General features: G+C 34.1%; 9 protein-coding genes across 14 annotated transcripts; 6 read left to right on the forward strand and 3 right to left on the reverse strand.

The window, feature by feature from the left end:
* Positions 1–77: 77 nt before the first annotated feature.
* Positions 78–2,201, reverse strand: LOC103837113 (solute carrier family 25 member 44). The gene has a single exon (XM_009113442.2). The coding sequence runs from the start codon at positions 1,250–1,252 to the stop codon at positions 251–253; it is 1,002 nt and encodes a 333-aa protein (XP_009111690.1). The 5' UTR covers positions 1,253–2,201; the 3' UTR covers positions 78–250.
* A 5,371-nt stretch (positions 2,202–7,572) lies between these two features.
* Positions 7,573–10,201, forward strand: LOC103837111 (thiol protease aleurain-like). Of its 3 annotated transcripts, none has more exons than XM_033278987.1 (8): positions 7,573–7,717; positions 7,805–7,932; positions 8,304–8,422; positions 8,504–8,577; positions 8,648–8,906; positions 8,991–9,122; positions 9,208–9,368; positions 9,425–10,201. In XM_033278987.1, the coding sequence occupies exons 1-8, from the start codon at positions 7,620–7,622 to the stop codon at positions 9,528–9,530; spliced, it is 1,077 nt and encodes a 358-aa protein (XP_033134878.1). In that variant the 5' UTR covers positions 7,573–7,619; the 3' UTR covers positions 9,531–10,201. The 3 variants fall into 3 exon arrangements, with proteins under 3 accessions (XP_033134878.1, XP_009111689.1, XP_033134879.1); XM_009113441.3 differs by having other exon boundaries at positions 9,208–9,343; positions 9,453–10,201; XM_033278988.1 differs by having other exon boundaries at positions 9,208–10,201.
* Positions 10,202–10,623: 422 nt separating this feature from the next.
* Positions 10,624–13,781, reverse strand: LOC103837110 (probable 28S rRNA (cytosine-C(5))-methyltransferase). Its single transcript, XM_009113440.2, has 13 exons — positions 13,300–13,781; positions 13,150–13,208; positions 12,971–13,021; positions 12,757–12,892; positions 12,597–12,682; positions 12,378–12,476; positions 12,240–12,293; positions 12,010–12,154; positions 11,817–11,878; positions 11,488–11,575; positions 11,327–11,404; positions 11,099–11,260; positions 10,624–11,021 (listed from the first exon to the last, which is right to left on the reverse strand). Exons 1-13 carry the CDS (start codon positions 13,535–13,537, stop codon positions 10,825–10,827), a joined length of 1,455 nt encoding a protein of 484 aa, XP_009111688.1. The 5' UTR covers positions 13,538–13,781; the 3' UTR covers positions 10,624–10,824.
* A 240-nt stretch (positions 13,782–14,021) lies between these two features.
* LOC103837109 (probable WRKY transcription factor 50) lies at positions 14,022–15,943 on the forward strand. Of its 3 annotated transcripts, none has more exons than XM_033278993.1 (4): positions 14,022–14,573; positions 14,731–15,007; positions 15,336–15,474; positions 15,595–15,943. In XM_033278993.1, the coding sequence occupies exons 2-4, from the start codon at positions 14,755–14,757 to the stop codon at positions 15,716–15,718; spliced, it is 516 nt and encodes a 171-aa protein (XP_033134884.1). In that variant the 5' UTR covers positions 14,022–14,573; positions 14,731–14,754; the 3' UTR covers positions 15,719–15,943. The 3 variants fall into 3 exon arrangements, with proteins under 3 accessions (XP_033134884.1, XP_018509621.2, XP_033134885.1); XM_018654105.2 differs by having other exon boundaries at positions 14,023–14,596; XM_033278994.1 differs by having other exon boundaries at positions 14,029–14,596; positions 14,840–15,007.
* A 696-nt stretch (positions 15,944–16,639) lies between these two features.
* Positions 16,640–18,299, reverse strand: LOC103837108 (cytokinin riboside 5'-monophosphate phosphoribohydrolase LOG8). 2 transcript variants are annotated; one of them, XM_009113437.3, is made up of 7 exons: positions 17,975–18,299; positions 17,644–17,741; positions 17,523–17,553; positions 17,349–17,448; positions 17,193–17,263; positions 16,976–17,119; positions 16,640–16,901 (listed from the first exon to the last, which is right to left on the reverse strand). In XM_009113437.3, exons 1-7 carry the CDS (start codon positions 18,077–18,079, stop codon positions 16,827–16,829), a joined length of 624 nt encoding a protein of 207 aa, XP_009111685.1. In that variant the 5' UTR covers positions 18,080–18,299; the 3' UTR covers positions 16,640–16,826. The 2 variants fall into 2 exon arrangements, with proteins under 2 accessions (XP_009111685.1, XP_009111684.1); XM_009113436.3 differs by having other exon boundaries at positions 17,349–17,451.
* Positions 18,300–18,587: 288 nt separating this feature from the next.
* Positions 18,588–23,453, forward strand: LOC117127942. Its single transcript, XM_033278991.1, has one exon. It carries the CDS (start codon positions 19,290–19,292, stop codon positions 19,818–19,820), a length of 531 nt encoding a protein of 176 aa, XP_033134882.1. The 5' UTR covers positions 18,588–19,289; the 3' UTR covers positions 19,821–23,453.
* On the forward strand, positions 20,475–21,035 carry LOC117128382. Its single transcript, XM_033280618.1, has one exon. The coding sequence runs from the start codon at positions 20,475–20,477 to the stop codon at positions 21,033–21,035; it is 561 nt and encodes a 186-aa protein (XP_033136509.1).
* On the forward strand, positions 22,480–23,049 carry LOC103837189. Its single transcript, XM_033280619.1, has one exon. It carries the CDS (start codon positions 22,480–22,482, stop codon positions 23,047–23,049), a length of 570 nt encoding a protein of 189 aa, XP_033136510.1.
* A 123-nt stretch (positions 23,454–23,576) lies between the features above and the next one.
* On the forward strand, positions 23,577–26,935 carry LOC103837106 (S-protein homolog 13-like). Its single transcript, XM_033278990.1, has one exon. It carries the CDS (start codon positions 25,777–25,779, stop codon positions 26,314–26,316), a length of 540 nt encoding a protein of 179 aa, XP_033134881.1. The 5' UTR covers positions 23,577–25,776; the 3' UTR covers positions 26,317–26,935.
* The last annotated feature ends 398 nt before the right edge of the window (positions 26,936–27,333 follow it).

Genomic DNA, 27,333 nt, shown 5'->3' on the forward strand with positions numbered 1-27,333 from the left:
AAATCGGTTTAAATAAATCTAACTTAACCTAAATCTGTCATATTAATGTTCTGAATGACTTGTATGGTCGGTAGTTCTTTATAAGGCGCCTACTTATTTTCTAGCAAACATTATATAGGAAACTGTGGCTGAAGGAAACAACTCTGTTTAGGGTGTGATCCTTAGTATGTTTTATGAGTGTTTATTAGAGAAGAAAACATTTTTAAACCTAAGAAAAGGAGAAACTGAGTCTATGAATGATTTTATCATGTCATGTCTGCTTCTTTACCGCCAGGCGCTTCAAGAACTCATAGGTTGTGATCATTGTTGTTGCAGACATAGACATTGAGACCCACCTTGGTCCTAACCCTCTATAACAAGCCCCAAAGCCTCCTTCCCTCATCAAGCTCCTCACCGTCTGCATCACTGTCATTGCTCGTCTCCTCCCATTCTCTTCAGCGTCCAAGACCTGTAACCTTGTCTTGATTGTGTCTACAGGCATAGTTATCAAAGCTGAGCAACCGCTTGCCGTGATTGCACTCAACGCTTGAACCACCACTGAGCCACCACCATCTTGACGCTTGAGCCGAGACCAAATTGATCTTTGAGCTAAAGAATAAGACGCCCACCAGACAGCGTTTGAAGGTGCATAAGTCAAGATCGAGAGACCAAACCCTCTGTAGAACCCTCTCGGTCCATCAGTGCAAAGAATCTTTCTAAAAGCATCAAACCCATTAGTGTATCTGCAAGAACTCAACGAGACATCGCCTTGAACCATAAGCCGTTGGCTCACGACATCAACCGGTGTCCAGACAACCTGAGCAGCCACGGCAGAGGCTAAACCAGCTGCACCGTTGGCAACAGCCATAGATGTTGTATCAGACAAACCTAACCTAACGGTTGCGTGACCAACACTACTCTTGGTGATCTCTAGAGCCGTCATGTAGAGGGCACGTGCCGGGACGGTTCCGAGCAAAGACGTTCCAAAGCCCTTGTAGAAACCTTTTAGACCCTCGAGTCTAGCGATGGTTAGGGAGATGTTGGCGCAGGAGAGGCGGGTTGGGGAGACTTGTTGCCTTGTTTTGAGGACAAGGATAGGGTAAAGAGCTGTGGATACACCGGAGAAGAGAGCGGCGCCGAGGAAGAAGAATCTTGGTTTGTCAAGCATTTGCCAGTCTATATCTTTTGGCATATGTACCTGAGAAGAAGAAGAAGAAGAAGACGATGTTGTTGCTGCTCTTTTCTCCTCTTTTATCAACGCACCTAAACTCATTTTTAAGCTAAATCTTTCCTTAAATAGATCAAAGATGCTCAAAAGCAACCTAAAGAGGTTAACCTAGTCAACTATATATAGCAAGTGAAAAGAGAGATAAGTTATCTAAAACATGGCAAGTGTCTTCATTCACTCCTATCTTGTGGAGAAGAGAGAGTGGATATATAAATCAGTAGAAGAAGAGAATTTCTGTGGATTTATTAGCTTATAAAACTATGAACTCGATAGAGAACATTTTAATAAAAATAATATATAGTGAAAGAGAGGGAGCCAAAACGATGGGTCGTATTAGGATAACACACATGAACAGACTCAAAAGGCTGCGCCAGAGAGGTGGATTGAGTATGACTAGACACGTGGTGGATGAGTATTGGTTTATGTTCGAGAAAATTGCCGCTTCTTTTAAGGTTGCATCAGTCTGAGAGGAGTTTGGCTTGTGTCGGATCGCCCACTTGTTTCATCATTCTGTGGGTAAAATATTTTTTTATTCTCTCCTTTTTTATATTCAAAGTCACATTTCTTTTCTTTGTTGCACCATCATGTTGAGTTTCTCTTTTTGGTTTTCGAGAAATAATTCATTTTATCAATAAACGTTTTTGTTAACTATTTGACCAAAAAACGGTGTTTATGTTGGTGATGTTTATTGAAATCATACAATAAAAAATATAAGGATAATGATTAGATTCTTGAAGTTTAGGAAAAATTTTGAAAGAATCAAATGAGAAAAAAGAACATCGATATTTTATTGATCAAAGATTGCATTACAAGAATAATTTCTACTGTGAAGTGAATCTAAAATCTATAAAATCTTTATGAGAAATGTTTTTGATCTAAATGGCAAAGAGGACCCTTTTTGATAAAGATAGATATCTCTTTATTTATATAAGAAAGAGGCTAGAATTTCATAGTAAAATGAGCTTAATTTATTGTCTAATGGACTTTGAGGGAGGATGTAAATCTACCCCGAATATTAATTTAAGTTTAGTGATTTTTGGTAATATGTAAAATGGTGAAGATCCATTTAGTTCAGCATGTTATATAATTATTATACAAACCGATATAGTTATATAATATTATAAAGAGATAAAAAATTATAATGAAAATATTTGATTCTATTTTGTAATTAAAAGCTTACAACTGATTAGTTTCCTAACCAAATATTGCAATAAGAACATAAATGTAATAAAACGACCATACTAATTGATTTTACATTAATACATATTCTTTCATTTAAAATAACATCATATATTTTTTTATAAAAACTTAAATTTAACCTAACACTATTAACAAAATTGATCTTGCGCACCGTGCGAGTTAAACTTAGTTGATATTCATTTATTTAAAATAAAATAGTTTTATTAAAAAAAATATTAAAAAAAAAAACTAAAAGTGAAAAAAAAATAACATACAAAAAATATATATAAGATTTAATTTATTTTAAAAATGAACATGTTAGGTGGCGACTTCACAATAGCTCCCACCGTATTTTTACCGATTTCGAACAATAATAGTATAATACCAATAAAGAAATAATGAAATCGAATCATTTCATATCGTTTTAAAAAAGAACTAGGCCTTTTTCCGGGCTACGCCCGGATTTTTCTCAAGAAAATATTATATATTTCACTATTGTATTATATAGAATGTGTATATTGTAAAATATGTAAAATAATTGCAATAAAAATTACAGAATAATAAAATCAGCATTACTTATTTTAGTATTAAAAAGTACATTAAGCACAAAAGCTAACTAAAGTTATGAATGATTTTTGGGTTTCCTCTCTACTTTTGACATGTTACTTTGGAAAAAAAAATTGTATGCTTTTCAAGATGATTGGAACGCAATAAACGTCAATACATATCTTACAACGTATTTTTAATTAAATTATCTTAGTAGTCATTGATCAGTCCAAGAAAAGTAGATTAGGTATAACCAGTGATAAACTAAGACATGGTAAAACCGGAGCTGAGATTGTAAGGAAGAGTCAATGTTCTAGTTCCATGAGTGTGACTTCTTCGAATATTATGCTTGAAGGCTGTTTATAACATGTACAAAATTCTACTAATCATCTAAAGGGCTTTAGCAATTAAATTTTGATTTCATCATTTGTGATTCGAGATATTTAAACACAAACAGCCAAAAAATAATCAAGGTACTAAAATGTTTTACTTAAGAATTGCATCTAAAAATATTATTTATAATTGTACATATAACTATTTTAATAATTTAAATTAAAATCTTAAATTAATATATTAGTTAGTTTTAATATTTTGTGTCTTTTTGGATAAAACATGATAGCCTAAATAAAAATGCTCAAAAACTATGTATAATAAATATTTTTGGTTATTTTGGTACATTTGAATAATTTGGATATAAAATACATAAACTGAATCGGGTAATATTGTTATCTTGGGTACAAATATCCGGACCCGTTTAAGATGTATTGGTTATTCGGTTATATTTAGATTTCTATATATCATAACTGAACCCACCTGGCTCAGAAGGAACCCTATACAAAATTTTGTAATATTCGAAGATGACCTAATTTAAAACACCAAAAAAACTAATATGCCAAAGAACAGACCCGTACCCGAACGTCCATACCTATAATTTTGAGATTGTTTAAATTTTTGTCCACTTATTTGTAGGATTTTTGAGCTACTATTTATTCATGGTGTTCTTATGAACATAAGTGCATTGACTTCTAAGACTTGAACTTATATATTTTTGATGTGAATGCCACAATTTCTTTTATGTCCAAATAACTCATTTTCTAATTTACACAAAAACTCATTTTCTAATTTTCTCCTCTTTTTACCGTCCAATATGGCTCTCCATTAATCTTTTGGCAACTACTTTGTTTTTTCTATTGGTAGCTGCCTATTTAAATTAGATCAAGTGTTGGTTAGAAGTTGAAACAATTACTTCTGTGTGTTTTGCTGTGAAAATCAATGTTTGCGATTTTATTGCATCACTGGCCATTCTCTTTTCTTCTGCTTACAACAAAAAAAAACACCATCAATTTGATCGTTTTTCTTTATTTCTTTCTCAAGCATTTTTATTATTCGTAAGTGCTAATCAAAACATTCTCGGCACATATCAATGTATCTTCTCTCTCTATCTGCACAAATTTGGAGGGGTTCTCTGTTTCTAACAGGATAATTATCTTTGGTCTTCTACATGATTATTAATTTGGTTCTTTTTACCATTGTTTCACTTTGAATATTTGTTGTCGCCATATTTTGTCTCTCTTACCAATCATTGTATTGTCCAGAGGTCGATCTCTTCCTTCTCCATCCTAAATCTCTTCTACATACCCAGATTATAAATGTTTGTTATTTATTAGCTCTCTCTAGTCTTTTTATAATATACTGTTTTTGTTCGTCTAGGTTCCAGTAAATAATCGTAACATAAATGGGTAGAACAAATTAGAAGTGGATAGTTAACCAATATGAAGGAATATGGATAAAAACTAATTCATACAGAAAATTCCATCTATAAAAATAGTAAAAAGCAGAAGAAAAAAAAAATGTTAGAAAAACTATGGCAAAGTGTTGACTCTCGAGAAAGGGGACACCCGGAGCCCGGAGGTTTAGAAAAAAGTTGCGCTTCCAAAGAGACTTTACAGACCTTACATAGAAAAGGAGCATAGTTTATAAAATGTATCTTCTAAGTAGAAAATGTGAAGAAAGAAACTATAACATAAATCACAGGGAACTCTTAAACCCCTGAATAAACCTTTTTTTATCTCGTAGATCAAGTGATCTTAATAGATGTGCGGGTTGTACTTGTGTTAGGCGAGTTTATTCTTCATCTTGATAACACCTGCTTTTGTCTAGGCAAAAGGAAAGGGTAATTTGTTAACTTTTTAAAAATAAAAATAAAACTGAACCCAAGAATAGATATCTACTGGAACAAATCATTTGAAAGATAATCAAAAGCTTTTGTAACTTCCGTGAAAAAAAAGTCTCTAGATTTAAATCAAAAGCCGCCAAAGTAATGAGAGATTATCTATATACACGTGATGGAAACTCAAAACATGGATGTTTGTTGTTTCAATGGAACTGAAGAAACAAAAACATTTGTCACCACAAAAGCAGAATTAATTATTGGTGTTGTTGGGGACTCTTATTCAAGAAGACGGTTATGGCGGAAGTGATAATCTCAAGAGTACAAAACACCATAGAGAAGTCTATTCCACCTACTATATGAACGATATGCAAAAAATGATGAAAGTATGAAGCAAAATCCTAAAAATAAGGTTTAATTGACACCATTGGTTTGAGCTTCAACATAAACTCTTTTTAATGATGTTGGTAAACTGACACCACTTACAGAAGGTGCATGCTTCAGACTAAGTGCTGCAGGCACATACGACAGTCTCTTGATCTTATCCATCTGAGTGTTTACAGAGGAAAACGTAAACTCTTTAGTGTAGTTTGATGAGTATATCATCAGAATTTAAGAAAGTATCTGAGAATCCAAAACTACATGTATAAGCAATCAGAATTCTAAGCAACTTCATATCTTTCAACCAAGAAAATGGACATCATACGTTTTCAGAACATACTGACCACAAAAAGTATGAATCCAAAATGTTTTAGAACCTCTGTCTCCTCACGGTTCTATTGCTTCATGCACCACCAATAGAGCCAATACTCTCTCATCCGTCTCCAGAGCCCCACTCATACTCTACATCTTGAACCTGCCTATGAAATTAGCCCGATAAAGTGATGGAGGTAATAATGAACTCACAGTGGAGCTAGCAAAGAGCTTACTGAAAGGAACTTTCAATCCAGTGTTTGGATCCGTAGTGACTGCCTTTACAATTACTTCCTGCAAAATGTACATGAAGATTAGAAATCTAACGCAATGTTTTGAAATGGGTTTGGTTTAAGAGAATCATATTAGAGGTTTATATAGGATGATAAACAGATGGAGTTGGAACGATTCGTTCGTTGCTTATTATCATGAGAGCAGGCAGTGATTGTATTGCTGTGGTGGAGGCTGAGGCAGAGGCGGAAAGCCTACTGAGAAGTACTCCTGATAGGGTCTCCTTCGTGCGAAAACGTTTGAGGTGGAGGTCCGGATGGATATCACAGCGGAAGACACTGAGATTGGTAACATAATCGATTTGATCACCAGAAAAAGAGAGATTTAGATCGAGCCAGACGATCAAAAGGCTCGTCCTTCTACCGCAAGGAATCCAAACAAAATAGAACATGGCTTACGCTATTACAAACCTGGAGAGGATACAATTCATGCCGCTTTAGCTTTAGAACTGTTAGGGGCCATTGTTGATTGGGTTTCATCGCCATAACTTCGGCTTATGAGAGTTTCGGGTTTCTTTGGAAGTAAGTTTATAAAGAAGTAGAAAGAAAAGAAGGTGATACGAATTCATTAAGAGGAGAGTGAAGAACATAATTAATTGTTGAAGTGAGCGAAGCTCTAACGGAGATTTACTATAGGAAACAGAGAAGACGTACTATCTTTGAAGAAGATGATTGACGTTTCAATCGGAGGGTTTCAGATGTGGGCTCAAACCTCAAACCGGGCCAATCCTTAATATTATAAACCCATGAGAAGCCTATTTTATACATTTTCGACTTGAATTGCTATGATGTGGCAAAACAACGGTTCTTGATTGGTTGATTTTTATAAAGGACGTGGACACCTTCTGACGTGGAATTAAAATGTGACGTGGAGGGGCTGAGAGGGGAGGGTATAACCCTTTTATTATAGTATATATAGATTCTAATTTAGCTTTACTGAAAACTTACTGCAACTATCTAATATGAGTCTAGCATATTACGGTCACCAGTGCCGGTCCTACAAAATTTAAGACCAGAAACAAATTTAAAAAATTGGCTGCTTTACTGGAGAATCGAACACTGGTTGGGGCAGGGAAGTTTGTTAGCCAGAGATTTTACCACTAGACAAAGAGAAACTTTTGAAAATATGTGGCCGAAAATATATTTATCATGAAGTGGCCGGAAGCCATTGCTTCCTTGGCTTGGCCCAAGGGCCGGCTCTGACGGTCACCATCTTCAATATTTAATCGGCCAAATCTCTCGCCTCTTCCACCACCTTATCATGGTGTAAAGATTTTGGTTTAGAATTTAACGCACTGCTTGCTTGAAAGCTCGGGGGGAGAGAGAAATATAATTATAATACACCCTTTAGGTAAACGTGGGGATTATGATAAGTCAAACCACGTGGAGCCATGTGATAGAAAATGAAGTCAAAAGCTTTGTGAAGAAGAGACGAGACAAAGATCTATAAATACGTCTCCCAGTAACCTATTTCTTCATCCACATCACTTTGAATTCAAAATTTTTATTGAGTCCATAACCACAGAAGCAAGCAATGTCTCTAAGACTAATCCTATCTCTCTCGATCTTGTTGATTCTAGTAGCGGCCGCGACAACGACTGAGGAAGAAGATATTGTTGACTTCTTGAAACGGTAAACTATCATCTGCTTTAGCTGTTTGACCTTACTTTGAAATATAAATGATTTTGAGTAATTGTGGGCGAATTTTGGGTTATGAAGGTATGTGGATCCGCTTGAAGTCCCCAAACTGCTTGAGTCCGGCGTGACTGAGCGTTACAAGAACATTCTCCAGCTAGCTAGATTCATCAACGAGGAGTCAGGCTTACCATACAAAGCAGCTCCTAATAGTGAGTTTTAGAGAGTCATACATATATAGTTTATGATGAGCCTATTCATTGGAACTGGACACATATATATACTATACAGTTTGAGATTGTTTATTAATGATTTAGAGTCTGAGCTAGTGTGATCATTGACAAGAGAATAAAAATGATTTGTATTATTTCGAAGATGAACTTGACAAACATCCTTCGCCACCTAATTATTGTTTTATCTGTTAGGAACTATTTTTTGCTTAGTCTATTAGGCGAGTAAAAAATGAGTATGTGTAAATAATTTAAAAACCTAATAGAATATTGTAAAAATTGATCTAATATGAAATAAATGTTAGATTTTATATCGATTTTTGCGTTCTCACATAATATGAAACTTTCTACAGAATTTGTTCTGTACACTGGAGAAGAGGTTTATGCAATGCTCCGGGATCCTCAAAAATGCTCTACGAGTACCACTTTGACAGTCAACCAGAATCTCACTGAAGCTGCGGTCCCAGAAACAGTAATAACTTCCCTTTCTACTTAATTAGTCTTTCAGAAGATAAATAACAAAAAACAAAACATGAGGATCTTGTAATTTCAGAAAGACTGGAGAGAAGATGGTATTGTTAGCCCTGTCCAAGACCAGGGACGCTGTGCATCTGGCTGGGCATTTAGGTGAAAACCTTATTCTCATGATCAGTTTTTAGATCATCCCTAATATAAAATGATCCAAATTTCACTGCAGCGCGACTGGAGCTCTTGAGGCAGCTTACCATCAAGCATTCGGCGAAGGGATATCACTTTCCGGACAACAGCTTTTGGATTGTGATAGAGCTTTCGGTAACGCTGGTTGCAAGGGTGGACTTCCATCTCAAGCCTTTGCATACGTCAAACACAATGGTGGGATCGCAACAAAAGACAACTACGCTTCCGTAGCTGAAGAGCGTGCATGCAAGTTTCGACCTGAAGACCTTAGTGTTAATGTCCTCGACTCTGTTACTGCGGTAAATCTAATTCACATTCATCTTCACAAAATGATCCATTCTCTGATACCACTTGTGAGGTGCTTAAAAAAAATATAAAAACAGGGTTCAGAGGATGAACTGAAGCATGCAGTTGGATTGGTGAGGCCAGTGACTGTAACGTTTGCCGTTCCTCATGATTTCTTGTACTACAAGGAAGGAGTTTTTACTGACAGCTCGTGTGACCTATTTACAAATGTAAGTTTTCCCTTCTCTTGACCGCATTAACAATAAAACGTTACAATATATTATTCAGCTTTAACCGAGGCATTGGTGGCAACAGAGAACAGGCCATGCTGGATTAGTAGTTGGCTATGGAGTTGAAAATAGCATCCCGTACTGGCTTGTAAAGAACTCATGGGGAAGTGATTGGGGAGAAAATGGATACTTCAAGATAGAAAGGGGCAAAAATATGTGTGGTAAGTTCTTTTTTGACCAGCTTCAGTTTTGGTCTTATCTAATTATTTACTATTGGTTTGGTTTGGACTTATCCCATTGAGTTTCCCTTTTGTTTTTTTTTTCTGTCAGGTATTGAATCATGTGCATCCTACCCGCTTGTGGCTTGAGCGGCTTAACTATGGGACGAATGGTTTTACGATTATTTGAATAAATTTCTGAAACTATAATGTATGAAAATAACATTTCAGTTCACGTCTGCTCTTCCATGTTCGAGCAAGGCATGCTAATAAAGTGTGATGTTATAATTCAATATCGCGATGTTGTTATAAAATAGTGTTAAATCTATTAATTATCAGCCGTGTATGTGCATGACTGCACGCATGCATAATCATCTTATTAATATATTTTGTCATCAATCATCTTATAAATATTTATTAATACATTATCAATTCAAATACATCATGCTCGAAAATTTAAACTCCAACATCAAATTATTTATATATTTATGAATTCTTTTTGCAAAATAAATCTAGTAAACATTTATCTAATATAATAAATAAATCTTAAAATCACTGAATATTTTCTTTTTGATTATATAAATATGATTTTTACTTGATTAGTATTCAATTATGCATCTTTTTATTTCTTAATTTTAACTTTTTATAATTAGAAAACGAAAACATTATTTTCAGGTAATATCACAACATATCTATAAACAATCTTTTAACCATATAATATATTAGTTAGGTACTATGACAAAACATATTTGAATGGGGACTGAGGAAGAACACCGTGTGTCGGACCGATGACCATTTTAGAAATAAGAAGAACAATAAAAAATGAACGTAGACAAATAAAATTACAGCAATAAAAATGAATGATTGTTTCATCTCATATTTAACAAAAAAATAACTTTATTTTTTATTTTTCTACAAAAAATGAATGATAGAAAATGAAAATAAAAAATTATTCTTTGTGAATTGTGATTTTTTTAAGAATATTAAGAAATGTATTATTTTTTGTCGTTCTTTGGTCGCCATTCATATCCTATGTTCTTTAGCTTTTTTTTAAAGAATTACAATTCACGAGAATTTGTTTTTTACATTCTTCTTATTTTTTTTATTTATTTGTAGAGAATTATAGAATAAATCTATTCTTTATTAATTTTGATAAAAAACTATCATTCTTCATAATTTGTAAAATTTTATTTCTACTCATTTTTTTGCTAGCCATTCCTATTATTCTTACGTGAACATTACTTTAATATTTGAAGCATGAACATTTAGTAGATAATAGTATAAGGCAGATATGGTGTGTTGTTAATGTTATTAACATATTTTCGAGTTTGGGAGGTTTGTTGCAATATTTCAATATGATAACATGAAGATTAACATTTAGACCAAAAAAAAAAAATGAAGATTAACCAAAAGTTCGATAACTATCAAGTCCGTTACGTGAGAATTAAGAAACCTAGTCTTCTGAGTTGCTACTTGATATGAAGCTACCTCATCCGCCCATTCCAAGCTCTGAAGAACACTTTAGGCCAAAGAAACGGATGACCCTGTCTGCGTCTTCTTCTACACTCTCTTTCAGAAACTTCAGACGATTTCAAGTCATCGAGTTTGTTTGTCTTGGTGAACAAAGCGATGAAGAACCCTTCTTTGTCCTCCTCTGGATCCATCCTGAGTAAATGCTCAGCTGCAAGACAAAAAACCCCAACATGATCATCAACTTGTTTAAGAAACCAAAACGGTAAGGGTGATGATGATACTTACATCCAGCTAATACAGGGAGACCACGACGCTGCCACTGAGGGAAAGGAGTACCGAGTTCGAAGCCCAAGGATGAAGCTAAAGGTAAAACAGATGAGACAACATCTTCGTTTTCTATCTGGTGGATGGAGCATGTGCTGTATACTACTCTCTCAACCTGTGGAACTACAAGGGTATACGCATAGAATGAGTACTGATTCAACACACATGAGAGAAATATGTAAAACTCACAGGAGAGTGCATGAGCAAGAGCCTTCTTCTGGAAAACAGCGAGTTTGTGTAGTCTTATGGAGTCATAGTTCTTGTTATCTACATGGAAAAAAGTGTCTTAAAGGTTCAGTCACTACGTAACATAAACCACACATACACAGGCACAAGAATCAGTTTAAAACCTGCTGAATGAGAAGGGAGAAGATGGTCCAAACGATCTGTAATGGTTCCTGAGCCAGAGCAAGAAGGATCCAACAATATAGCCCGAACCTGAGATAATCAGCCACATGCACTCAAATGACTGCATCTTCTTACCAATGTTCAAGAAATCGCTAAGCGGTAACTAAGGCCTTTATATATTATTGATTAAGCGAACGCCGACTGATTTTTTTAACGCATAGACCGATTTTTTTTTAAAAACATTCTAGAAAAATCATTTCCAGAATTTTTAAAACCCTGGTTACTACTGTTCATTCCACATAGTGACTTCTCTTGACAAGTAATGCTTTACCTTTGCAAAAGAAGGATCTTCCGGAGCTAGTCCCAAAAAATCACCATGAAAGACTTCAATATCTACAGCTTGGGGTTAAGAAAAGCAATCATGGACAGGAGGCAAGACTTGAGAGAAGCATTCAGATTTGTTCTTCAAGTTACTTGGAACAAAACTATCAAAACAAAAGCTGAAAGGGTAAAGAGAAGGATACTGGTAGCACCAGAGAGCTTAATAGTCTGTTCCAAACGCTTTACACGTTCTTCATTTAGCTCACACGCTATGATTTTCCCTTGTCCTTTCATAAGAGCAGCAAGATTAATAGTTTTGTTTCCTGGAGCTGCACATGCATCAATAACCTTCACAAAAGGAGGCAAAAACTTAGCATGATACCACAACCACCAAATAAAAAAATGTGGGTGAGAACTGAGAACTGTGGCCTACCTCCCAATCTGCTTCTGGCTCTAGTGCAGCTGCTACCATTGCACTTCCCTTTCCCTAACATTCAGAAGAAATGAATATTAATTAAAATAAATCATATATTAAAACATACTAATTTACAAAGATCATTCACCGTTTTACCTGCAAAAATATACGCCCATTCTTAACCAAATGATGAGAATGCAAATCGCTGCCAGGAGGCATCACCAACAGGTCAGGAACTGTCTCATCCTTCTGCACCTATTGAAAACAAAAAAAAAAGTGAGAAAAATAAAATCAGGACACATAGATCATAAAAAGGACCGTTCACACATGTTACACTTATCCAAGATTTCAATTTCACTAACTAGCTAGTGTTACCTTATAGAGCTTCCCCAGCTCCTGCACTGCTGAATCTACATCCATCTTGAGTGTATTTACGCGAACATAACGTGGTTTCAAAGGACCTGCACACAATTTATAAAATCAATACACAGAAAAGAACTCAAAACCACAATAGCTTAGGTTATCATACTATTACCATTAACTTGAGAAACACCCAACAACTCATCAACGGTTTCAGCTTTCTTCCTCACTAGAAGCGTAGCTAGACTTGACACTAGAGCATCTTTACGTTTCATGAGAAACTTCTCAGCATCACCAATCAATGGAGGCTCCTGCAATTAAAGAAGCTCCCTGGAGATTAAACAAAAAAAAACAAAACACAGCTAGAGAAGCTCACAAAAAGCTATTACCTTTCCGAAAAGGATATCATAGCAAATAATGTAGACCAATGGCTCTTGCCTCTATGCAAACAAAAAGAAGCATTTTGTGGGTAAGTTAAAGGAGCAAACTTTATAGCAATTAAAATGAACCCAAAGAGAAGTAAACTTTAAAGTATCGAACTTTATAGCAATTACGATAAACCCATTACGTTCCATTTGCTATTCAACACGTTAGCGATTTCAAGAACTTCTTTTATTACAGTAACATCTGCCGACAAGACAAGACAAAGACATATCAGTTACTGTCTGAATATCAGACAGAGAGAGAGTAAGAAGAAGAAGTTGTTGACAATAAATACGTTTGAGGGTCTCACAGACGAGAGCGAAGGTGCCGCGTTTGTTGCGGACGGAAGGGCTGAAGACGAGTGACTTTATCGAAGCGACGGCTCGACGCTCGGCGTCTCCTCGGAGAACTGTGCCGAGGACCTTAGCTGCTTCCCTTGATGCGTACAGAGATGATCTCTCGGCGCTGGAGAACTTTTGTTTGGCCGGCTGGCGCGTGGCTTTCGGCGCCGCGTTGGGTTTGCGACGCGCCATTAAACCAATTCGCTGAGCTAAAACCTTTTCTTCTGAGACTTTCTTCAGTTTTTAAGCTCTTTAAACCCACAGCGATTTTCCGGTTTTGTTAAACCGGACCAAATTTACACCGTCATGGTTTCGTTTTTCTTAACTTTATAGTAAAATTTAAATTTGGGATTTACGGTAGGCATTTTCATGCGGTTACTGATTACTAAATTTTAATAATGGATTAGAAAATTAAATGAATTTGTTTATTATTAGATTAATAGTTTTATTTTTGAACATATTTAATTTTATTTATTTATGAATTTAAAAATATTGGTTGAGTATTAGTGTTATTTAATTATACGAATTTACTTATAAATTTGATTTATAATAGATTTTAATAGATTTAAAACTTTTTTGGTTAAAAATACTAAGATAATTCCGAGAAAAACCTACATATTTGCAAATATTAATTAAAATCTATAAAATTTTACAGGCTGTTAAATTTAAATCATTAAATTTTGCAATTTTTTTTTGTAAATTCTATAAAGTTATTATTGGCCGTTAAATTTAAAATGATAACCAGAGTAGGGTCCTTAATTTATACATATGTATTCAGATCTCTTTTGTAGTTTTTGATGCACACCTATGATGTTGATTTAAGTCGTTTTATCCTCAAATAATTGTACCTATGATATATGTACAACTAGTCCTTATTCACTTCTTAGAGCTAAAAAGAATACGAACCCGCTTTAGTTTAGGCTGCATAAACTAAGGTCTAGGAAGCAGGGAGAATCTCTACATAGCAAAGTCCGGTTGACTAGAAAATTCAGCAGTCTGATTCATAAGTCCTTTCTATCTTTGTAAGTCAACTACTGCATGTCTTTATCTCTTGAACAACATTTCTTACTTAAATGCATTGATGTCGTTATTCTTAGTGATGGGACGCTTGTGAACTGTGGTAGCGTAACTTAAGCCTTAAGTCCTTGAACGAGGAGACTTATGAAAAGGACTTGAAAAAAGAAGACTAGTAGTCGTGGACCAATACATAAGTCAACCAAAAGTCATTGTAAGACTACTACATCTTCTAATGTAAGTTTCCTTGGGAAACTGTACCCACAAAGTACACGTTTCTACAAAGTATATTCAAACACTTACCTCGAAGCTTCCTTTCTAAAGCTAGCCTTCAAAACTTGGAAATAGAAAGATTTATTTGAAACGTATAGGCACTAAGTAGTACTATTCGAGTTATGAATGATGCGGAGACGAACTTGGCGAGGAGTTTCAGTGCTGACACTCACTCAGGTTTAGACATTCCGGATCTATACTTGTCAGATGAATGGATGGATGATGATCTTGCCTATGCGGTTTCCGGAATGAATCAATCTTATACTTATCAGACCAGTGATGCTGCTGCTTTCTTCTCTGGTTCCTCTAGCAGTTTGGGTCATCCTGAATCTTCAAGTACCAACGGTTCTGCTGCTACAGCCACTGCTTCGGCCGGTAAGTCTCTCTTTCGTTCTGTAGAAACCATATAAGAAAGAAATCATCATGAATGAAAACAGAATCACAGAGCTGTCAAGACATATGTCATTGAGGATTTCATCAACCTTATGCATCAGACTATGGGAGCAAAGACATAAAGCCTGATTATAGTGTTTTTTAAAAGTCATTCTATGCTAAAACCGCATCGCAATTAATAGTAACAAAAATTTCTAAATGTTTATGAATTTATATGTTTTGTTACTATTATAACTGCAACAAAGTTATTCAGTATGTTACCATTTGGACCCTAAATCTATTTGTTTTCTTTTTTATTTCCGTATGCAAGAAAACCAAGTTAAGAAAGAAAATAAGAAAGTTAAAGAGAGAGTGGCATTCAAGACACAGTCTGAAGTTGAAGTGCTTGACGATGGTTTCAAGTGGAGAAAGTATGGGAAGAAGATGGTGAAGAACAGCCCAAATCCCAGGTAAGGAACAACATTTTCTCAGTTCTTGAATTACATCTTCTAAAACTCAACCTTTATGAGCTGAAAATGAAATGCACCATACCACTGGCTAACTGTAATGATGTCCATGTTCATATGTAGAAACTACTACAAATGTTCAACTGATGGCTGTCCCGTGAAGAAAAGAGTTGAAAGAGATAGAGATGATCCGAGCTTTGTGATAACAACTTACGAGGGCTTCCACAATCACTCAAGTATGAACTAAGGTTCTTAAAGAGTTTCATCGACTTTTTCAGTTTCCCCTATGGCTTGCCAAGGCAACATAAGTACATAACAATACGTGGTTTGAGAAAAGATAGTGAAAACAATGCTATTCAGAGTATTCACCTTGAGACTGATTTATTATGTTTCTTATCCTCACATTGCTTCTAGTTCCTTATATATTGATATGTGTGTTCACAGTTTAACATGATATTCTGAAACTGTAGTACTTCTTTAGCATCTTATTTTGTTACAAATGAGAATCATTGAAATATAGTTCCTCAACCTCATATTATTTCACAAACTAGGGATTTTACCATAAGCCATGACATTTGAATCCAAAACCGTGATTATTTCAAATTCCATAAATTTTCAGAGCTGGTTATGGTTGAAATGTAGACTGCTTGTGAATAATAAAACTAATGGGGATTTTGAAAGTTGGGCCTAGTATATACAAAGGAAGTAAAAGACCGGTTTACAGACTCCATAGGCCTATGAATCCTGGGCTTGTGGCAAAGAAAGGAACAAAGAGGCTAAAACTCCAAAGTGAAATGGATACATATAAGGTTACACATGTACTGAGGTAGACAAAAAATGGTAAAAAAAAAAGACAAGTGAAACAAAGTCCTGTTCTGATCTATAAAAGCTTATGCATTGTACAGTTGCAGGGAATATTATGAACTATAAGTACATTGTTGAGTATTTCAACATCATCTCACTATCCTTGAACATGTTATTAGTTTGGCTTATTTCTTTTAAGACTAATGTGAAGACAGGAGAGTTTTTTTGTTTTCTGTAAAAGAAGCAAAATAAGAGACAGAGATGAAGGAAGGGCCCTCATGAACAAAGTTGCTTTCAAAACAGACAGTTACTAAATGCTTTCCATGTGAGTTGAGTAAGCTGTCTCTATCCAAACCTTAGAATCTGTCACATTATTTTTGTCCAAAAGACATGACAGATCATTCTGATTTCCAAAAGAAGTAGAAGAAGAAGACATTATGTATGATCCCAAAATCTGAATAATAATAATAAATGGCTTTAACCATACACCAAAAGCTTTTCTACTGTTGAATTGCAAACACACATGCTGTTTCAAAATGCTAAACAGATTGTTAAGAATCTCCAGCCAGTTGCTCAACTTTCCAGCTTTGGTGAGAAGCAATGTGCTTGTGTGAAGGAGTATATAGCTGCAAATAAAAATATACTGAAACAACAGACCACACAAAACAATGATCTAAAGTGTTGTTGTTGTTTTACGTACCTCCATCTTCTCCAGAAGTTCCTTGGCAGATGGTGCAGAAACAACGATGTTACGAGCACCTGGCTTGATAAAACCTTCTTCAACTCCAGTATCAAACAAAGCAAGCAGATTGTTGTAGTAACCATCAACATTCAAAAGACCAACCTGCAGAAAACAATACAACATTCCCACATCATTATAACTGTCTTAACAAAAGGGGAAATGGGGTTTCAAGTACCGTCTTCTTATGGATACCAAGCTGTGCCCATGTAATAATCTCCAGCAGTTCCTCCATAGTTCCATAACCTCCTGATGGAAACAAGAAGCCATCTTCTTTAAAAAAAAAACATGGAGAAACATATATAAACTTGCTTAGAGGTTTTTGAAAACTCGCCAGGGAGGGCAATGAAAGCCTCAGCTTCTTGTGCCATTGCAGCTTTGCGCTCGTGCATGTCTGCAACGATTCTTACTTCTCCAACAGTCTCACCAGATATCTGCTAAAGAAATTGAAGAAAATCTCAAACTTTTCAAATTAGTTTAGAAGATGCAGAGTGATGAAGAACCATACCTCAATAGGCATCAGAGCTTGTGGAATGATCCTACATTTAAAAAAAAAAACAAACTCTTCTTAGATGGAGATTTTTGAAATTGCATCTAAAGAAAGTGGAAGAGAGAGTGTTGAAACTAACCCAAGTACATGACAACCACCTTCTGAGACTCTCCGAGATATCAAACCCATTAGTCCAACACTTCCTCCGCCATAAACCAAATCTATCTTTCTCTTCACCTAACACAAACGAAACAACTTCAATCACCAAACATTCAGACCAAACTATAAACGACTTCAAAAGCAAACACAAGAACATTTCGTAAGTTATGTCAACTACCCATGTCTGAAAACATTCACAGGAACAAGAAAGTTCTGGTTTTTCAGTTCAATGGACAGTAAAGTTCATATCTTTATCACTAAAACAACGATATTTGATTAAATAAAAAAAATGGAGAGAAGAGATGGCAAACCAGTTCATTGCCAAGTTCGATAGCAGCAAGGCTGAAAACATCTCTGTGACCAGAGTTACTTCCGCAGAAAACACAAACTTTTTTGAATCTCTGGTTCTCCTCCATTAATGAGTGAGCTCTGCAAGAGGATACAGCTTTTTGCAGCAGCCGTTATAAAGGCAAATCGGGCAAAAAGGAAGCAGAGACGAGAGTGAGCAAGGCGACAAAATTAAACCTCTCTTTGGATGCTGCTGTACTATTATTATATTTTTGGACGCAATACCCATATTATTCTTTTAAATGAAAAACATTTGCTGATTTTAATCAAAAGTAAATATTGCAGATTTATATGGTTTAATTTGAAAATATGAAAAGAGTTTTTTTTTAATTGTTTTTCTGTCACTGCCAATATCTTAAATTATAAAATACATATTTTTTAAGTTTCAAGGATTAGTTCAGATTTAACTTTGATAATGTACTTGGATTATCATAAAATAATTTTATTTTGGATTTTGAGTGAAAATGGACCTTAAACTGCCGTGTAGTAAAATTTATAACTTAATGGGTCGTTCAAAAATGGCATAAAAGGCCGTAAATAATTTGGCTGTGAATGGTGTATAAAATAATGGATGAAGTAAAAATGAATAAAACAAGATAAATATGATATAGAAAAAATAAGATAAATTTATTTCATTTCACTCTTCATCCAATTGTAATATAATTCGTTTAATTTGTTTTGGATGATATAGTCTTTGGACTAAACTAATGCATTAGTTAAAAAAAATTTTGTTTTTTTTTCTATAGAATGATAAATCTAATTCATTCAAGATAAATGAGAAATTTTGTTGTGTAATTTTACTGAATAGATTTATCTACATTATTTCATTCCATAAATGTCTATTTTACTAACAAAACTGCTGACCATAGTTCATGTAGACTATAAATAAAAAAAAGTCTTTCAGCAACAGAAACAAATCTTAATACTTGATTGAGAAACTAAAGTCCCTTGATTCCATTAATCATATGACAGAATATAAACAATATACAAGAAAACTTAAGTCCTGTCCTTCTTCTATGACCTCCAATGTTTAAATTGGTAAGGACATATACCAAGTAACTATCCACTTATAAACATTAATCTTTAATAGCAGCAACCCATACACACAAAGAAACGTATTAGCGAGTAATAACACCGTTTTGATTATTAATTAGTTATCGACCAAAAAAACAGTTCTTATACAAACGAGTTGCGAGTCAGTTCTTATACATATAAATAAAGGAGAATTGTTTCAAGATTAGTCTAGTAAAAAACCGAAAAAACAATATATATAAACTGATGTATTTAGATATAACTCAAAAGATGGTGAAGATGAATCCCAAAACCATAGTTACAAACCTCCTCCTCTTACTCCTCCTGCAAATCTCCAACTTCTCCATCGTTGTCTTCTCTCTGGAGCGGTTATATAGGAAACCTTATAAATCGGAGTTTAGCATACGACCAAGCACTGTCACACGTATCATCGTGGCCAACGAACTATGGGGTCTTAAGAATGGGAACGCTGGCTTTGTATGTGCTCACGGTCCCAAGGTTTGGCGTAAAAGCAATCCGGGAGACCGGTACGTTGTAATCAAGTTCGAACACACTGGTATTACAAGGTATAAATTCGTACATTGCCATCTCCGGTCGAGTCGTGGGTATGTCAATGTTCCTATCAATATTCACCCTGACACTTCTGCTAGGTGTTACCCTAGTTATAAATGCCATTACTTTATTAGAAAAGATGGAGTTTATTACAAGCCTGAGAAGAAGCTCTTCCCATGGCTGCCGTTTCCACGCTCTAAAAATGGACGTCACGCCAAGGCTTAAGTGATTTATAGATATTGATGATGTATTGTAAGTTTGTAACTTATAATACAATCTTGGTGATCCACTCAAAAAAAAGTATTCACTCAAAATAAATAAAGAATACATACTACTTACTTACGTTCCACGAATATAAATGTTTTGGAAAACATTGTTTCATTATAATAAATTTTATGTTTTCTATAAAAAAATATTATTTAATAATAACAAATTGAACATTTCAAAAAAAATAATAATATTGACTTAAATTTACTGAAATTGATAATCACATAAATTAATGCAATTATGGTATAAATTTAAATTGTTTTCTTAACATATTGAGATATCACATAACTGACCACTAATTACAAGGTACTAAAATATTTTTAAAATAGTGTCTAGTATAAAAAATATATATTGGGATATTTATCTAACTGAAACCCCTATATGTCGTATTTGTTTAACTTTTTTTTTTTTGTAACTATTTGTTTAACTTTCTTACGGATGTTATTATGGCTTTATTTACTGTCATATCGATGGTGTACACATAAAAATAACAACAAATAACTATATGAACTTTGCAACAAATTTTAGAAAAACGTTTTTAAAAATTAAAGCATAAGGAACAAACCAACCCAAAATTCTAAACACGAGGCAAATTATCACGACAAGTAAAAAATGACGTTTAAAATTGATAGATTTATAAGAACCTTAGCGTGGTTCCTTGTAACGCAGGTCACCGTGGTCTCCCAGGCCGGGAGGTCACATTTCGTCACAACAGAGCTGAACATACGTAATGAAATGCAAGGCTTGAAACGTCCAGAGATAGTTTACCACTGCCAAGCTATAAATAATGGTCTTGAATACGGTTGGAGACGAGCCAAAAAGCCACCACTGGGCCATACCTTCCATGTACTCTTGGAAGGAGGTCAAAAACTGGAGGAGGAGATTCACCGCTGCCATTTCCGATCGGTGCTCGGTAAAGCAGACGTCGATATCCGTATGACTGCGATTGATGCTGAGATTTGTAATTATAAAAGGGCATGTGCCGTTCATGTCGTTACACCGGAAGGGATAATGTTTCATGGTAAAGAATGGGATTTTAAAGAGAGGTATCCACGGCTGATACCACGGACATATCTTGAAGCTAAGTGGAAACCTTGGCCACGCCGCAGCAGCAGCGGCCGTGAGGACCCGAGAAGCAAACGTCGCTCTGGAGGAGGTTCACAAATGATTTAATGCCTATAAGATTAAACTATTAAACGAATATGAATCACTGGGGTTTCATGTGCAAGAGCTATATTAATGCGTTTGAAGAATTTTCGTTTCTTTTCTCTAGTGTGATTTGTTTTCGAATTACACTTTAGTTTATGCTACTAATAATTACAAAAAAAAAAATACATAGTATGTAAGTCTGCTTTACCATTTTTGATGTCTATATATGTTTTTCTTTTCCCTTAAATGTTTTTTCTTCGATTAAAATGGCTAATTGATCCTTCTACGTAATACATTAAAATAGCTGAAAATAAATTTGAACCATAGCCAACAAAAAACATTTCAAACATATCTTTTTTGTGATTTACGTGAAGTGTTCGTCTAATGAAAACATTGTAATTAATTTTTTTTTTGAACTTTTGCAATTAAATACTTCCACAAACATTTCTGTAAATTACAAATAGAAACGAAAATACAAAAATACTGTTTACTTTTACATACAGTAAAAAAAAGATTACATTTTACATGTTAGTTTCGCTTGAAATTAAATACATGATTACAACATGCTATTGTAAACTCAGCCACCACTTGAGCCACGCTAGGTCGGGTTATAATCCACACTTTACTTTCAGACCTGAACATGCAATATTTGAATAAAGAAGGATAAAAGGTCGTTTAATGATGTAAATCAAAATAACATCATACTATTTTGCTAAACGTAAAATATGGATTCACGTACTTAAATAAATTGATATTTTGTTCTCTAAACCTAAGATAATTTTGTCTTTTTTGATATAACGATTCATCACTTTCAGTGTTATTTCTATTTCCCCTAAGGCCAACCTCAACAATCAGATACTCTTTGGAGCTTTCTAACAAAAAAAATATTAATATTTAATATAATATAAATAAATAGTTAAAATTTAATTTAAAAGTAAAAATTGAATCAACAAAGGATTGACAAATGTTGAATGAGGTTGTAAAGAAGTTATTAAAAGCTCTTATTTTATAACTTCAATTCATTCTTTCTTTTAACTTTTTCTTATTTTTAATTTTTTAATGATGAAAACTCTCCATGATAACCTTCCATTAGAGGTGCTGTAATAGCTATTTCGTCTAACGTCTACTGGTAACTCTAGCACAACTAACAGACGCGTTTATGAAAATGCACGCCTCGTGGGAAAATATTGTTAGAAGTTATAACAATAATGCTGTTTTCTTTTTTTTTGTGGGGTGTATAACAAATCAATTGGTATCACTTCGTTGGAGATAACTTAGGTATTATTAATTATCCTAAATATATACTAGTTTTTTGGAATTGGTTATATATCTCGTTAGTAGGCACAAAACTAACTTCCTTCCATAACTTTCCGTTTCCTTCTGTAAATATATAAATCAAAAGAAAATGCAAGTGTCATCAAGAAACAAAAACCAATAGGAGTAAAAGAAGAAGAAGAAAAATAGAGAAATGTTAGAAGTAAATAGTTTTGCCAAGAAAGCTATAGTTTGGTGCCTTGTGTTGCAAGCCCTTATAATTCAAGGAGACTCGATTGAAAGTGGAGATGTGAGTTTCTCTATAATGTTAAGAAACGAAATGTACGGCTTAAGACGTCCATTGGTTGTCTACCGGTGCAAGTCGTCTGGAAAATCTCTCCGGTGGCACCAATCATATCGCAAACAGGAGTTTACATGGGATTTTGAAGTCCCGCCATTTGGAAACGGCGTGGTCATTCACCAGTGCCACTTCATGTCGAGCCAAGGGACAGCGGATGTCATTATCAAGACGTTGTCGATGACATCGATCTTGTGCGGAGGACATGTGTGTAAATATGTTATTGGGCCGAACGGTATATATTTCGTTGGTTTTGAGACCTATTATCCGCACAATATTTTCTTAAGATTTGTGGAGTTGGTAAGGCCTGTTGTCAAGCTTGTTGAGCCATGGAAGGCGTGGTCACCGCGGCAGCTAAAAGAGTTTCGAGCGGAACGCAACCGCACCAGGTCAGAGGATGATGACGACATGGTATACAACGATTAGGCATAGAACAAATAATTCCTGCAATGACACCAAATAGCAAAAATTTAAAAATTTAAAAAGAAAAGAGAGAAGATATGTTGAACAATATAGGAGTTAGTTTTATTTATATGATATGTACAAGTTGATATGTAGTGTCTTTTTGTGTCTTAAGCTTTAACATAATCTGTCGACCAAAAAAAAAAAAATTCTTCATTCTGTAACATAATTTGGAAATGCTAGTCGCGTTTATGTATTTGGCATTTTTAATCTCCATATTCATGCATGTGGTGAACTAATTGTCTCGTCCTTTGTCTGGCCTGACTAGTTTGTGTTAAGGACGTATTTCACGTGCACATCGCCTAGTTTGACCTTTTATGTAGATTTGTAGTTTTTCTTTTCTCACAAGTGTACACCTTCTAGTTTGGGAAAAACAAAGTCTTTTTTTTTTCCTTTTGAGAAAGGCGGAAAAACAAAGACTTTTCTCAAGTGATATTATCATATCAAACCAGGATGAGTTTACTTTTTTTTTTTTTGGTAAAAATGTTAAAATATCATTACCAATTTTAATTTTTGACAGAATTACAGGGTAAACAAGAAGCAAAAAATAAAAACAACTACACTAACTAAACAACAACTCAAATTGAACAAGATAGGGAAGATACAACCAGCTAAAAACCCACACGAAGGAACCAACAGAGTAGGTACTAGTCGCTTGCCGCAAAAGGATGAACCGCAGTGAATACAAGATCCTGAGCCCGGTAAAAAGGATGAGTTTACTTCAAAACAAAATCCTTCAAAAATAACGTAAAATTAACAGTCATTTTATTTAATTGATTTCCAAAATATAAAAATACTATTCATTCTTGTGATTTCAAACTTAAAACGACATATTTTGTATATTATTGTCAGAGAAAAAATCAAAAATGTTATAACTAAATATGTGGATGTAGGAGAATGACTTGTTCTTTTCCTCCCCCTTGACGCGCTATTATGGTAGTTAGGCATGGGCGTTCGGGTACTCGTTGGCATTTGGGCTGGGTTTTTCGAATTTCGATTCTCTTTTGTAACACTTCCTATGTCTCATTCTAGTAAATTTGCAAGTACAAATCGGGTTCGGATATAACACATCGGGTTCATGTCGGTTTTGTATCACATCATAAAACCCATAAAGTAAATCATATATCATTCGGATTCGGGTTATATCGGATCGGTTGGGATATACCCGAAATAAAATCTCAAATTTAAAAGCAAAACATAAGAAATATATATTTATTTATATAATTAAGTATTTAAGGTAGTTATTTAAATTTTAAATACTTATTGTTAGATAACATATCAAAATAAATATGAAATTGAATATTTGAAGTATATATTCATGTTTCATATAATTACATTGTGTATTATTTTGGACATTCGGATCGGTTTCTTCGGATATCTTTTCGGATTTTTTGGTTTTTTCGGTTTTTTCGGGTTACCCGTTAGGGTTCGGTTAGTAACATTTCGGATTGTAATATGTTCTGTACCACTTTACAAGACCCATTTGAATATTTTTTACATTTAGGACCGGGTACGGATCAGATTTTTTGGTTCGGGTTCGGTTTGGATTTCGTGCTATGAATTTTATGCCCATGCCTAATGGTAACCGTTACAAATCTAAAACTAGAAATTTATGGGTGAACAAGAAATAAAGAAGAAAGAACAAAAAAAATTACACATGGCATGGGGACAGAGCCCTGACAACGATTTTTAATGCCGTAAAAATAATATTTATATTTTACAAAAATGTTTGCAATAAAATAACACAAACAATCATGCAAGAATACAAGTTAGAAAAACTATCAAATAAAATTACCAACAAAATATACAACTATATTTTTGGTACATATTTTCTTCAAATTGTACAAGTAAAAAATGATGCCCTAAACCAATGTTTAAATTTTCCTTCAAGTACTGGAACGGCTATGGATACTGACGTGTGGACATGCAGCTAGTTGTGTCGTGGGAGATGAAAAAGCGGTGTGGGGACAGGGACAAATGCACTTGAGTGGTTAAGAAGGACGGACTATACTTGAGACATGGAAGACGATATTTTTAGTAACAAGTACACGGTAACGAGAGGTGGAATGAGTATGTTCAACATGATGTCCTCCAGAAAGCTTGCAGCTAATTTAGCTATGCGGCGATGTTGTTCAGTATGAAGATTGTAACAATGTCGTGATTTTCGTATCGGTATGTTGTTATTCGTGTTAATAAAACTAAATTAATGTGTAACTTTATAAATGGTGAAAGTGAGAAAGAACGTATATATAGTTTATGCATGTCATCATCGAAGAACCTTGAGAGTTTAAGACAAGACATTGTGCGTCTCTGATTTGGAAGTGATAATAATTCTGTTTTTAATACTTAACTAATAAGGTGAAAATTTGATTAATGTTGTGGATTCATTGTTAAAGATACAAAAATATCCCATAATAAAATCTATATATCATTCATTTAAACATAACGTTCTAGACTTTTCAGCCTATGTGATAAACAATCTCAAAGAGGATGATGACAATTGTGGTCAAATTTTCTGAGAGACAGCACATATTGTTATTCAACTTTTGCGATTTGCTTTCTGTTTTATAACCAAAAATAGATGAAAATACCTTCTAGTATTTCTAAATATGGCAGCGGCAGCAGTAACGGTCTAGCTAGTTGTCATCTAATGGCCATTTATATATAGGTCACACCTTCACCTGTTCAAATATGTTCCGTAAGCACCAAGACTCGACGATAAATCAACATTCAAGAAAACATAGCAAACGATTAATCCAAATGGCAAGAAACCAAGGCTTGTGGTTCTTCGTGGCGGCGGTTGTGGCCGTAGCATTGTTACCTGCACCGACAATGGCGGGTCGTCTAGAGCTAAGGAACGAGATCGAAGGGGTCGTTCTCCGGAAAGCGAAGCTGTCCATGCGGTGTTGGTCGAACGAGGACGACCTCGGGTGGGACGTGATAAAGCCAATGGAGTCACGGCTGTGGAAGTTCACGACAATGAACATGTGGCCGTTCCAGAAGACTGAGTTTCGGTGCCAGTTTCGAAGCGGGTTTGGAACAACGAACCAAGAAGTGGTGACCGTGTTCTCTGTCAAAAGCGGGTTTCGGAAGGAGTGCGGATTCTTAGGAGATGAGTGCACTTGGGTAGCGAAGAGAGATGGGTTCTATCTGAGGAAGGCCATAAGGGACAAGGATGATACTAAGACCTTTGTTGATATCCTCAAAAGCAAATGGGTTTGGAAATGGTGATTTTAAAAAATATTTTTGTACAATTTCTTTTATCAAACAACATTCATTATACGGGTAAATCCATACATACATAACCGGTCATAAAATTTTACGAGACTTGAAATAATTATGGATTACAAACTAAATTATCAATATATATATATTTTGTAAACTGCACGTATGCTTAAACCAAGTTTTGGTTGGTAGAAAAACGATTCCAAAATACAATTCTATTCGATTATATATGGTTTACATGAAAAAATACTATACTTCTGGTTCTAACCTTATTTGCTAATAAATCTGAATAGACATTTCGACTCTTCAACAAATAAGTTAAAGCTCAAACTCTAAAAAACTAATCTATTAATTTAGGGTTCTATTTTTATCTACCATTAGCAAGTCATAGTAAGACCACCTAAAGAAATAGTTAATATGATATATTTGATTATTTACATTAATAATAAACCAATTATAAATTTGAATTTTATTTTTTAATTATAACAAAATCTGTTGAGAAATAATCTAACAAAATCTTACTTAAAATTTAAATATTTTTATAAAATAACATATTAATTAATTTCGTAATTAATAATATAATATTATTATAAATCAATGTTAACTAAAATTTTATTATAAAAAAGAAAATAAAAATTATATATTATTTTTAAATAAATTATATAATTAGATTCTGTATTATATAAAAATAGAAGTTCTATAAGAGTTAAATATGGTAAAATTATATTAAATAGGTAAATTAAAAAAATTATTTTTTTAATTGTTTCATTTAAATAAATTATCACTCATCATTAAAATGAGTTAAAAATCGTATACTATATAATATTTTTATACAAAAATAAATTTATTAAGATATGTTAAACTTTTATATCTAAAACTATATATTATCTTTTATTTATTTTGAAACTATTGACAATATTTTTTTAAAATGTTTATATACAAAGATATAATATTATATAATAACCTTTAATTCATATACTATTTAAAAAAATGTTATTAGAAAACTATATAATTTAAATAGTT

Source organism: Brassica rapa, chromosome A09 (genome assembly GCF_000309985.2).
Source record: "Brassica rapa cultivar Chiifu-401-42 chromosome A09, CAAS_Brap_v3.01, whole genome shotgun sequence".
NCBI lineage: Eukaryota > Viridiplantae > Streptophyta > Magnoliopsida > Brassicales > Brassicaceae > Brassica > Brassica rapa.

Excerpts from the sequence above, each read along its gene's own strand:
- LOC103837113 (XM_009113442.2), bottom strand. The coding sequence starts at position 1,252 with ATGAGTTTAGGTGCGTTGATAAAAGAGGAGAAAAGAGCAGCAACAACA.
- LOC103837109 (XM_033278993.1), top strand. The coding sequence starts at position 14,755 with ATGAATGATGCGGAGACGAACTTGGCGAGGAGTTTCAGTGCTGACACT. Across the intron at positions 15,008-15,335 it reads TACAGCCACTGCTTCGGCCG|AAAACCAAGTTAAGAAAGAA; the intron begins GTAAGTCTCTCT and ends TCCGTATGCAAG. Across the intron at positions 15,475-15,594 it reads AAGAACAGCCCAAATCCCAG|AAACTACTACAAATGTTCAA; the intron begins GTAAGGAACAAC and ends GTTCATATGTAG.
- LOC103837108 (XM_009113436.3), bottom strand. The coding sequence starts at position 18,079 with ATGGAGGAGAACCAGAGATTCAAAAAAGTTTGTGTTTTCTGCGGAAGT. Across the intron at positions 17,120-17,192 it reads TTGGTATCCATAAGAAGACG|GTTGGTCTTTTGAATGTTGA; the intron begins GTACTTGAAACC and ends TGTTTTCTGCAG. Across the intron at positions 16,902-16,975 it reads AACTTCTGGAGAAGATGGAG|CTATATACTCCTTCACACAA; the intron begins GTACGTAAAACA and ends TTTTATTTGCAG.
- LOC103837106 (XM_033278990.1), top strand. The coding sequence starts at position 25,777 with ATGTTCCGTAAGCACCAAGACTCGACGATAAATCAACATTCAAGAAAA.
- LOC103837110 (XM_009113440.2), bottom strand. The coding sequence starts at position 13,537 with ATGGCGCGTCGCAAACCCAACGCGGCGCCGAAAGCCACGCGCCAGCCG. Across the intron at positions 13,209-13,299 it reads CGTCTGTGAGACCCTCAAAC|ATGTTACTGTAATAAAAGAA; the intron begins GTATTTATTGTC and ends TCTTGTCGGCAG. Across the intron at positions 11,022-11,098 it reads TCTCCCTGTATTAGCTGGAT|CTGAGCATTTACTCAGGATG; the intron begins GTAAGTATCATC and ends TTTGTCTTGCAG.
- LOC103837111 (XM_033278987.1), top strand. The coding sequence starts at position 7,620 with ATGTCTCTAAGACTAATCCTATCTCTCTCGATCTTGTTGATTCTAGTA. Across the intron at positions 8,907-8,990 it reads TCCTCGACTCTGTTACTGCG|GGTTCAGAGGATGAACTGAA; the intron begins GTAAATCTAATT and ends ATATAAAAACAG. Across the intron at positions 9,369-9,424 it reads TTCTTTTTTGACCAGCTTCA|TTTCCCTTTTGTTTTTTTTT; the intron begins GTTTTGGTCTTA and ends TATCCCATTGAG.
- LOC117128382 (XM_033280618.1), top strand. The coding sequence starts at position 20,475 with ATGACGTTTAAAATTGATAGATTTATAAGAACCTTAGCGTGGTTCCTT.
- LOC117127942 (XM_033278991.1), top strand. The coding sequence starts at position 19,290 with ATGTATTTAGATATAACTCAAAAGATGGTGAAGATGAATCCCAAAACC.
- LOC103837189 (XM_033280619.1), top strand. The coding sequence starts at position 22,480 with ATGTTAGAAGTAAATAGTTTTGCCAAGAAAGCTATAGTTTGGTGCCTT.